We start from the raw sequence: 13,052 nt of genomic DNA on the forward strand, positions 1-13,052 counted from the left end.
GGGGATGTACATCAATCTATCGTCCATTGTCTTGTCACTTAAGATCCCTGAAAGTTAATACATTTCATCTCTCAATTAATTTGTATTCAGATTTATATCCATAATGAATAAAAATGAATCTAGGATATACGTGGATATATAGACAGTGGGAAATTTGTCGTCAATGTAGCTTGCTAACATGGACCTCATTAATTAGTCTGTTCTTTCATACAATAGGAGGGGAGGGGATAGGGGTATTTTAGCCAGATGCGAGTATTCCTTTATCAGAGTACATGAAAATCTGGTGCAACATCCAAATAATAATATATCTATTTATAAAGAAGAAAACAATAAAAAATATGTTGTTCTTAAGAGGCTTCTCTAACATATTAAATTACATCTTATATAATTATTAATTTCTTTAAGTCAATTGTATTGAAATCCAATAAATACATGAAGTTAGGATATTAAATAGGTTATAGTTTAATAGTTCGACTAATCTATTTTTTAGTCGAGATGCTTCTCAGTATGTGGTTCTCTAATTCTGATGATCATATGAGTCAAAAAAAATTTATAATTATTAAATAATACCTTATTTTGTGAATCAAATAAAATGAATGCTTAAAGCACCTTAATCTATTCTACGTCTTTACTCTACAAACATAATACATGTTCTTATTAGTAGCGAAGCTACTCTATAATTCGAAATGTCCGTCCGTCCGTCTGTTTGTCTGTCTGTCTGAGACAAAACGAGATTTTCTCGGCTCCTATAAAAGATAGACAGCTGCATTTTTTAGTGAAGATTCTTATAACATATGCCAATCTAATCTATACATAGTTTTGTCCATCTGTCTGTTATTTTGGGTGCTAGATAGATTCCTAGATTTTCATGTTTTTGTGATTTTCTCAACTCCTTTTTAAGATAATGGGCTGAAATTTTCAGAGATTGCTTAAATGTACATTCTACATATTTCTATTAAGTTTTATTTCGATTTTTCTATTAATTAGGGTGCTAGATCGATTCCTAGATTTTTAGATTAATGTTCATTGTATGACACTGCTTCGCTGTTTATGAATGTTGTCATCCGTGTTAATCTTTTTTTGATGAGAATAACTTTATTGAGATTATAAAGTTAACAATATCTTCATGTACATATGTTGTTCCTTTAGATCTCGATAACGCGATGATTTTTATTATAGGGTTTATTTGGGTCAGAGGCGGTTTTTAAAAAAGCCACCCAAAAAGTTTATAAACAGATAATAATGATTGGGGATATTGAGATAAACCCAAACTCCTCTAATCTTATAAGAATTCTATCTATCTAGACGAAATATATCTCATTTTAGAAATAATATTTGGATATTTTAAATGGATATGTGATTAATTAATAGTTTTTCCTCCTTTTTAAAACGTTAACAAATTGTTTTTTTGCACAATCTTTTTATTTATATAACCTGCAAAATTTCTTTGACTTTGTTAATTTCTGCATAATTTGAGAAGCCAACATAATTCACATTGTTGATCTCTTCTACAACTTCCAAAGACAACTAGTACATACATTTATACATATTCTTCTAGTACACAACGAAACAAGAATGAAAACATTCATTTAAGCGATGGTATGCTCTAAAAATTATATAAGGTACAGAGATTACTAACAATTGTAGAGTTTCAACGCTTTTGATAATTACTTTGATCGAAATTACCTAAAATGCTAAATGATGAATTATGACTAATTTAGATAAAAAAAAAGACACATTTTAGGATCGAGGCACATTTTAAGGCTTGCAAAACTATGGATAGTGGATTCATGTCCACCCCCATACATCCCACATTAGCACCCTCACAAAAGTCCACACCCGCTGACACATCGCCTTAAAAAAGGGGTGTCAATTAAAAAAAAAATACAGACACCAAAAAAAGTTTTTCTCTATTTATTCGAATCCGGTGGACAGGAACCGGTTCTCATCCATACGAAAAAACATGTTTAGCATCGTATCATATCCAGCTTTCTACGAATATAAAAATGTACAATCATAAGATTAAAACTAGTTTTTTTAGCCCTGAGGTGCCGAAGGCATCGGCTATGCGATGCGAGAAATAACTATAATATACCTTTTCTAAAGCTCACAAGCCAACTATCCATTTTGAGGGCGTCAAAATTTATATCTGCGCTTTGCGACCCCATGGCAAAACCCTGTTTACGTCACTATATGTTACAGAAACGTTTTTCTCGTATTCATTCGAATCCGGTGGATAGGAACCGGTTTTCATCCATACGAAAAAACTATGTCTAGCGTCATATTATATCCAGCTTTCTACGAATTTTAAAAATGTACAATTATAAGATTAAAACCAGTTTTTTAGCCCGTGCCTTTGGCACCTCGGGGCTAAAAAAACTGGTTTTAATCTTATAATTGTACATTCTATATCCGCGGAAAGCCGTTTATAATACGATGCTAGAAATAACTATTACAAACGACTAGACAGTGGAACATTTGTTATAGAGTAACTTTGCTACTAAAACAATCCAATCCAAGTATTCATTACACACAAATTTTATGCAGGGAGGGAGGGAGGGGACATTTGGGCTTATTACACTAGTCCCCAAAGGTTTATGATAATGTTTTCTTATTCGTTGGCTTAACAACTTTTGGGACTTTAGTGATTTCTGATTCGTTGGTTTATCAAATTGAATGTTCAAACCACTAACTATAATCTACAGATGGGGTAATTTTGTGAATCATCAATAAGGATGTACATCAATTAATCGGCCATAGTCTTATCCCTTCAGATACCTGAATTTTATGAGAATGCAGAGAAAACAATGAGAATGAAGACAACGAAATTGAAGCCAGTTGCGGCTGCTCTATTAATATGTCATGTCCGTCCATCCATCCGTCTATCCGTCACTTCCTTACAAAAAATCAAACGGATTTTTGATGTGGTATTAAAGGAAGATTGCTGTTTTTTACCTATGATAATCCTACATATTGTAACATATTACAGACAATTTTCCAAGAATATTAAAATAAAAATCATAAGGTTTGATTAGCCATGGCCTTCGACCCCTCGGTACAACTGGATTTAATCTACACTTCTAAATTTAAAGTTATCTATAATACGATGCAATAAATTGCTATTACAATTTTGTAAAAATTTGACCATAGTGTAAAACATACACCTGATTATATAAGACATATTAAATGCAAATCCTTAAGTAAAATTAATTTTACAATTGTAAGAGGTCAATAGGATCATTATATTTTATTAAAAGCGAAGATTTTCTATAGTTATGGCGGGTTCATCCGTCCGTACGTCTGGAACGGATAGTTAATTTAGGCATGTTAGAATTATCCTATCGATTTCAAACCTGCTCTAACCGTCTATCCTGTTTCCTATATAATCTAACTTAACCTAACATAGTAAAAACAATTCCCACTCCCCTTCATTAAAAATTTATTTTTCTAAGGAGAAGGGTTTCGGAGTTCATCTAGGCACTTTGAAGTAAACAACCAAACATTTTTTTTACAAAGTAGATTTTTGGCTAAAATATAAAACCTAGTATACAGTTGAACCTAAAAGCTAATGTTAATTTATATGCCTATAAGGTTACTTGCTTTGGTTCATGCATAGTCCCTTTCTGTTCTTTTGATTTTGTAGAAAATTGTGCTATTGCGTTAGAATGGAAAAACAATACCATCCCCGCCACGAAATAAACTGTATAAATTGACCAATTTTAAAAGAATATGTAATTGCGTTAGAATGGGTAAACAATTAGGGAGGGAAGGGATATTGGTCTGTATATTCCACAAGTCCCCAAAGTCTTATTATAACTTTTTCTTATGCGTTGGTTTAACAACTTTGAGCTTTCTATTAAATTTTGATTGGTTGGTTCATTTAGTTGAGTTTCCAAACGTTTCAACCATTAATTGTAATCTTTTTAAGGGGTAATTTTGTGTAAAATCATTGGTAATGTACATAAATTTATTGGCCATTGTCTTGTCCCTTTAGATTCCTGTTAAAGAATACCACCCTCGCCAAAATTGTTTTACTAACAATGTTATCATGCTACACAATTAGTCTACTTAAAAAATGCATTTGATATTATTTTTATATGAAAAACGTCTAGCCATAAAGAATAAAGATATACGTAATTTCAGAAGAATAGATATTTTTTTTATAAATTTTCCTATCGGTAACATTTTGTTTTGAAGGAAAATAATAGACATATAACAAAATAATATTTGCACCCACATGAGGGAAACAGAAAATGACAGATAAATTAATGTACATCCGCAATGATGATACACTAAGCTACCTCTTTTGTAGATTACTTTTAGTGGTTGAAACGGTTGGTCCATTTTAATAAACCAACCAATCAAAGTTCTATAAAAGTCTCCGAGGTTGTTGAGCTAACAAATATAAAAAAATTATACTAGTACTTTGGTTACTAGTGTAATAAACTCCACAATGTCCCCCCCACCCCCCCCCCTCCCTGATCAACCCTCTTGTATTGTGAGATTTTCTATGCAACCATCACCCTACCTGCTTGGGTAGTTTTTTGGCGTATTTTCTGTAAATGTTAGAGTCATGGGGGACGTAGGTTGCGCTAAAATTCCTTAGAGGTGTGAGTTTTAAGGCTTAAAAACAGTAGTAGAACGATAATATTCACTAAATATAAATATGAAATTTTTTGTCTATGGTTCGATTCAATAAGGAATCAAATACACATATTTAGTGAATATTATTGTTCTACTACTTTTTTATGCATTATAACTTACACCTTTACGGAATCTTAGCACAACCTACCTCCCCCTTTATACTGACTGTTTGGTAAGATATATAAGTTGGAAAGAATTTTAATGTTAGAGGGAGATTTGAAATCTGCATCAAATTTTAAGGATCTTTTTTTATAAAATTCGTTTTTTGTATAATTCTTTATCTAAAAGCGGAAATACAATTTAAGTTAATTAATTTTGGCATCTGTGATTGGTGGATTGAAAATTATCTGCACTCTGATTGGAGAAGCTTAAGTGTCGCACATCATTCAACCAATTAGAGTTTCCAATCCACCTATCCTATTGGTCAAAATTTATGAACTTAAATTGTATTTCCGCTTTTAGATAAAGAGTTATACAAAAAACGAATTTTATTAAAAATCCTTAAAATTTGATGCAGATTTCAAATCTCTCTCTAACATTAAAGTTCCTACCAACTTATATATCCTACTGTTTGGTCATAATTAAGAACAGTTTGACTTTATAGGCGCATTTGACTAAATTGTATACAACCTTACGGAAAATACTCCCTTTATAATATTTGGCCCAATATGTCTATTGTCATATTCCTAAGAATTAAGGAAAACTATTGTATGGTCGAGTTATACAGAAAACAATCGGAAAAATCCAGACAAACATTCCTCATAAACATTAATGGTTGATAATAGAAATATAAGAATAAAAGCATATTCTGAACCCTTTTTTCGTCAAATCTGAGAAGGAACATTTCTAGCAGACAAAGGTATTGTCTACTTTTGACTCAAGCTGATGTGGATTCTTAAAAAATGATAGACTTGCTACTAGATAGTGAGGCAAAATTATTTTTGTGAAAAATCATCCAAAAGCACATTAAAAATCTATAAAAATTAAACAAAATCATATGTTAATAACCCTTTTAAGATTTTATTTGATTTTTGAAAAATTTTTCATTCGATTTTGGAGGATTTTTCACAAAAATAATTTTGCCTCACCAGCGAGTAGCCAGCCTAACTATTTTTAAAGAATCCACCTCTGTTTGAAGCTTTAAAAGACGAAATTTTTGGGCAATTAAGTCTGATTCCGCAAAGCTTTCTACTAAGAAAATATACTGTTTACAGCTGACTTTTATCTATGTATGAAATGAAAAAAAAACATGCGTTTGTAACAAAATGTGTACACAATTTCAACCAATGAGATTAAATGTATGTACCGATACTCAATCAGACACTACCTCTCTTCCTTAGTACCTTTATTTGGTTGATGTACTATTTCTCAGGGAGGCAGGTGGCATTGGGATAACTATTATACAAGCCCCAAAAGTTCATAATAAAGTTTTATTATTCGTTGGTTTAACAACGCGTTTCATTTTTCTCTTAATCTTGTCAATTCTTGTCTTTTCTTTCACAAACAACACAAATTGTTTTAGAGCTTTAAATGATCTATTGCAAAATATGGTATGTTTGTTATTTATGAAACAATCACAATAAGAATGAATTTTATTACTAAAAGCTTCCGGATTTTTCATATTTTGACTTGCGGATTTTTTTAGGTTAAAAACACATTTTTACAGCTTTTTTTCAAAAAAATATACTCAAGTGCAAATGCAATTTATTCTTTAGGCTATGCGCTTATGATTTAAATAAAGACGTGGGGCTCTCTATATAGGTATAGATAAATGATATTAGTTCGGATTTCCAGAGTATTCCTCTTTGTAGCTAAAAAACCTACATCTTACTAGTGAACTTTTGGGACTTCCCTTGTATTGAGAACTGATTAGTTAATTAATTAAATTGAGTCAAAACGTTTCAATCACTAATTGTAATCAACAAGAGCAGTAATTTTGTATATTATCATTGTGGATGTACATCAATTTATCGATCTTTGTCTTATCCCTTTAGATCCTGAGCCCTAATAAAAATGTACTAGAAAATAAACCAAAAAGTATTATACAAGGATAAATAAATCCATAAATTCTTTTTAAATAAACAGATATTGAAGATACTGTTCATACTTTTAGAATAGAAACACCTGAAAACTTACAAAAAAAGTTACTGTATACCCAGAGATCTAAAGAGATAAGATAATGGCCGATAAATTGATGCATATCCCCAACGATAATACACAAAGTTACCCCTCAGTATATTACAATCAGTAATTTAAACATTTAGACACTTTGCGTAATAAACAACCAATCACAATTCAATAAAAGTTCTTAAAGTTGTTAAGCTAAAGAATGAGTGAATAGTTATTTCTCGCATCGTATTATAAACAGCTTTCCGCGGATATAGAATGTACAGTTAAAAGATTGAATTTAGTTTTTTTAGCCCGTGCTTTCGGCACCTCGGGGCTAAAAAACTGGTTTTAATCTTATGATTGTACATTTTTATATTCGTAGAAAGCTGGACATAATACGATGCTAGACATAGTTTTTTCGTATGGATGAGAACCGGTTTCTATCGACCGGATTCGAATGAATAAGAGTCCAGTCTATAAAAGTTCTTTTAACAAGTTCTCTCTCCTGTCTGCCTAAAAACTTATTAAATCTCATAAGGAAAAAGGATAAGAGGATGAATACTCACCCCAATTTCATTGTAAAATACTACTTCCCCCCTACTAAAATAATTTGTCTGAGATCGGTTTTTAATAAATGCCGCGTTTTTTCGACAATTTTTTAGACATTGATTGATTGAACGAAGACGATGGGAGAGTATACAACATAAGAATTCAAAATTTTAAAATTATTATTTTAGCCATTTGTATAATATCTAATACAACTTAAATCCATTTTCGCTGCATATTTATTAATGCGTCTTTTTAGAGCTGTGTTAGACATTATACAAATGGCTAAAATAATAATTTAAAATTTTGAATTTTCAAGTTTTGTATACTCTGTTAAAATCGTACGGGGCATTGATCTTTAAGATGGAATAAGGTTTTTAGCAGAGTATACAACTAAAGTATTCAAAATTTTAAAATTATTATTTTGGCCATTTGTATAATGTCTAATACAGATCTAAAAAGATGCATTGATAAATATGCAGCGAAAATGGATTTAAGTTGTATGGCTAAAATAACAATTTTAAAATGTTAAATTCTTATGTTGTATACTCTCCCATCGTCTTCGTTCAATCAATCAATGTCTAAAAAATTGTCGAAAAAACGCGGCATTTATTAAAAACCGATCTCTGCTATTTATCTAAACCGTCCGCGGCTTTTTGCATCTTAATCATAACCTATTCTATATATGTAAAAAAAAATAAAAAAAAATTTATCTTATTAATTATTATTATTTTTCTGTAATTTATTATGTTTTAAAAAAAATTTAAAGAAAATATTTAAAATACAATTTGATTTAGAATCTTAAAAAACAAACAGCCGCGGACGGTCGTAGTGCAGCAGAAAAGTATGTTTCGCCTAGTTTGAAAATAGGAGGGTTCACCTTTTATGATCAAAAATTTATTTTTTTTCAAATTAGCCTAAATGTAATATTTAAATCTAATTAACATGATAAAACTTTAAAATGTTTACTAATAAAAAATTAATAGTTTAGCTCTCAGCCACCAGGTTCGCTAGTTGTCTACTTCAAAGACATACATTAAAACTAAGGCTAAATATTAAATAAAAAATTTCATAACTGAATAATCTAAATAAGTGAATAATCTGTAATGTTATCTACGCTCTTTCTGAGAAAATACTCGTTTTTACAATATTTTTAACATTTTCAAGTGATGTTATTTACCCCTCAGGGCTTGGCCCTTTAGTGACAAAAATCCAAAACAAGAAAAATACAGGCAAAATAAAAATTGATGAACGCTTTGATATTCTAGTTCTACATCCAAAGCTAGATGGCACTGAAAAACTGATTATTATAATTTACAATCAAATGTTCATATTAAATTTGTAAAAACGTTTATTTATTAAGAAATAAAAGTTAGATAGACTGCAATATAAATCTTATAAGCTAATAATGAGTGTTATGATTAAAGTCAGTAGCAAAGTCATGGAAAATTAATAATGATAATTTTATATTCTTTCATCAGGTTTCATCAGAATGGATGATAATTCAAAATATTTCTATATCATCCTATAAAAATCAGATGTATGCTTCAAACAGCAACTACAATCGTCTTGAAATTACATTTAATTTTAAGATATTCCCATTTTGAAAAGTGGTGGAATAACATTAAAAATTCAGCGCGGCAATTGCTCAATATAGGCCTCTAGGCCCACTGCCTATTTTAGTCCTTCAAATACCTCGATTTCTCTCTTTTATTATTTTCTCTATGTTAAATCTATTAAATCTTGATTGGATAGTTTAAATTAGAAGTGTCCAAACATTGTCACCAATAATTTTGATCTATGAAAATAACTATTCTGTTCATCAATATTTCGTCTTATCCCTTAAATCCCTGATAATTTTGAGATATTGCGCATCAAACAAAAAGATATTTTACGCATTTACAACAAAATACTCTTGTTATAAATATTAATTTTGGCGAAATAAAATATTTATTTCAGATTTCACAGTTAGAAGGTTGAATAAATTTTTATAGAAGAAGAAATATAATCTATGATTACGGTTTTGACCCTCTAAAAAAGATAAGGGTTCTCATGTTAATGATATCATCAGGTCCGAAATTATTTTTGGGGTATAGTCCCTTTCGTAACATCGCACCTTATGGGGCGATTCTTCGTATTTTACAGTAGCTTTTCTCTTATTTATAGCCCCTGCGGGGGGCTCTAACCCTGTTGGGCCGATTACCTAACCCTGTGGGACAATCACCTAACCAAATATAACCTAACCTAACCTAAAATAACCTATAAAAAGCCATTTTAAAAATACGACGAATCGCCCATTATGGGGCGATGTTACGAAAGGGAATATTCCCGATTTTTGTACCTTACCATTTCATTTTGGTCTTTCTTGGCAACGAGGGGAAAATGGAAACATATTTTACCTTTTTTATTGAGGCAAAACCGTAATCACTAATTATATTTCTGCTTAAAAAAACGATTTTACTTTCCTAACTATTTTAGTTTTCAAACAGTTTTATTTAAACCTATACTATACTGATTTTTAAAATATAAAAAATGTATTAACCCCAAAATATTACTAAATATGTTCTTTTGACATTTAGATAGCTTTTAAAATTATTCATGAATGAAAATTTATAGGTATACACAAGGATGACAACATATATATATGGCGCACAGCTAATTAAAAATTTCAAGAATATCACTTTTATGACCTTAAATCAAAGATTTTCACCGACTACGCCTTTTAGAGAAACCGAAGCCTTACTGGAAAATCATTTAAAGCATCGTATTACACAAAACTTTCATTCACATCTCGGGGTTATCAAAACTGATTTTAATCTTATAAATTTGAATTTAATATCTGCGGAAATCTGTCTATAATACGATGATATAAAAAACTATTCTCACATAACTAGGAAATAAAATCTGAAAAATCTATTAAAACACCTGTTTTTAATAAATCTTTGAAATACTTAGATTTGACGTGTTTACAAATTTAAGCTTGCAATTTTGATATTTTAAAGTCTATTCAAGAACATTTATTACAAGAAAAGTTGACATTAGCCATAACTAGAAGATACTTTTTTATAGATTAAAGTATGGCGAAATAACAGTAGTAAATTTTGTTGATTTATTCTTTTTGGAATTTTAAATTGCTTTACTGGGCAACAAAAAAAGGATATAAATTTTATATACATACATTACCATTACATTATATTATGCATTTTTTGGCTTTTTTGTATTAATTATGACGAAATAACCCTCTTTTAAATCATGTTCTTTATATGCCTACTATTTAGTTATATGTAGTTTTTACGCCCCTAGCTTTGAAAAAAAAGCCTAAAACATACTTAAATATACAATAAAATATCCTTAAACCATATCGGGACACAATTAAAGCTTCCCTTGAAAGGAGAACTCAATCAGTTCAAACTTCAGTATTTATTGAAATCTTTAGCTTAGGACATAAAAATCTTAGCACTTTATATAATAGGATGGGATATGTACAAGTACATTAATGTTTTACCTCATCTAAAATTGGTTTCGAGTATGCCATTTTCTTTCTTACATTTTTTTCTGAAACTTTAATATTAATATAACTTATAGAGAAAAAATAACATAAATTGTTATACAGCAATAAATAGCTTTTCAAGGTGTTATGTCATATTGATAGAGAACATCTGACTTACCATGGAACTGATATGGTTCTCCTTGAAAGATAAGGCCAAAAGAGAAGGTTTTCTCTGTTTTATGAAAGGGTTACCTTCATTCCCCTCAAATTTTATGTGTTACTTTTTCTTTTTAAAACTAAAATTAAACGTATATGGTTGACTTCCCCCCTCAAGTGCTCCTATATGATTCTTGGGGCGTAGCCGATAGTAAGATATACAGTAGTAAGAATGAAAAAAAGTCGAATTAAAAAAAAACATAAAGTAAATAATTAATTTAAAAAGCAGCTAAGCTTTTAAAAAATCGTTTGTCATTGTTTTAAAGTGAAGTTAATTCTGTAGGTGCGTAATTTTTAAGCAGGTCTTTATACTTACATGTCATTTTTTACTCTTTTAATGTAGGTTTATGTATGTCCAATATATATAAAAATAGGTATAAATAATTAGAGTTACTATTATTTTACTAATTATTTTAATATTCAAATTAAAAGGCAACTGCAATCGCGTAAGTCTTTTTTTATAAGTTTGTAATCATAGATTATTAACAATTAGCAGCTGTGGGACAGTAGCCTCTAGGGGTACTTGAGGAAAGGGGGGTTTGGAGTGAGAGAATTATTTTTTATCTATAATACAAAGTAGAACGATGTCTGTCCTTCTGTCCGTCTGTCTGTCGGTCTGAAGCTTAAGATCTCAGTAACCGCTGAACCGATTGGGCTCTACTTTTCAGGGATTATACCTACTGTTCCTGTGATGGTTTTAAGCTATTTTCCTGGGGGTTGGGACATCCCCAACCCCCCAAAAAAACTAAAAAAACTATCCCCCCCAAAAAAAAATTTCTTTCTAAACCTAAAATTGAAATAGTGGGGTCGACTACCCCCCCCATAAAAAAAAATCCCCCCCCCCAAATTTTTTTTTTTTTTAATTTTTCTTTTAAATCTAAAATACGAAAAATTGATTTGATTAAACCTCTTAGTGCAAATCCCCTAGAGGCTAGGGGCGAAACCGCTAGTAAGATAAATACTATGAATAGCTTCTTTGTTCAATAGAACCAAATTAGTAAAGCAGTTTTATATAAATGATAAGTTTTTTTTGTGTAACATTGTATGGATACTTTTTTGCATTTAAAAAATTTGTTCTTATGATATTTAACCTAAATATGCTTCACCTAAAAATGTACAATTTTGCACGTAGATTAAAAAAAAACTTTTAAAGATGATATTTAATTGAACCAAATTGATCTTTATAATTTTAGGTCAGTAATTATGGATAATTCAAGATATTGATTTTCTGCAAATTTGCATAAATTCTTCATTATCCATTAAAATAGATAAATTTAAAACCTACATTCTTTGTAAATCCTTTAGGGGGATGAAAGGGTTGTAAACTAATTTGATTGAAAATTATACAAACCCTTTAATATGATTCAAGCAATGACATTAAAGTAAAACAACAGAGAAGAAATGGGTTAAATAACGAGGACCTTTTGCTGACTTTTAATTGGGTCCTTAAAATATCAGCCAATAGCGTTGGAAATATGAACACAGCCAAGTCGCTACAAAAGAGCAGAATATAATTTGCTATTAGACTAAAAAGGTCCCAAACAATGGATCCAGGTAGTAAACATTTATTAATATTACTTTGTAATGTGACAGCTAATGTATCTAATTCTTATATAATAAATTTCCCTAGCAACATATAATTCCAAATTGACCGAGAAAATTTGATCATAAAATGTTTAAAATGTCAAACGAACAAGGATGATAACATCCATAAAAACGAAGCTCTGAAAAGGTGAAACAAATGAAGATTAGTACTTGTAGATTGTCAGGACTAAATTAGCAAAATATCATGTATCAGTCTAAACAAACAATTTTTAAATATAAATTGAAAATAAGGGTGGGGATTCTTGGCCACAGTGGAGGGCCCTAGCCCTGCAAAGCCACAGTGGAGGGCCCTAGCCCTGCGGAGCCACAGTGGAGGGCCCTAGCCCTGCAAAGCCACAGTGGAGGGCCCTAACCCTGTGGAGCCACACTGTACTCATTAAATAGGTACAAACAGACATAATGAGTTATAAAGCAGCTTCGCCACCAAAAGTATATTAGCTGG

General features: G+C 30.5%; 1 protein-coding gene across 1 annotated transcript in view; it reads right to left on the bottom strand.

The window, feature by feature from the left end:
- Positions 1 to 10,865, bottom strand: part of LOC145334706 (uncharacterized) — a 60,281-nt gene extending 49,416 nt beyond the window's left edge. The window contains exon 1 of the mRNA XM_080180282.1: positions 10,805 to 10,865. Within this exon, the coding sequence (XP_080036408.1) occupies positions 10,805 to 10,834 (30 nt within the window). The 5' untranslated portion in view covers positions 10,835 to 10,865. The remainder of the gene's footprint in view (positions 1 to 10,804) is intronic.
- Between the last annotated feature and the right edge of the window lie 2,187 nt (positions 10,866 to 13,052).

Source organism: Acartia tonsa, chromosome 12 (assembly GCF_053477335.1).
Source record: "Acartia tonsa isolate MP-2025a chromosome 12, ASM5347733v1, whole genome shotgun sequence".
Lineage (NCBI taxonomy): Eukaryota > Metazoa > Arthropoda > Copepoda > Calanoida > Acartiidae > Acartia > Acartia tonsa.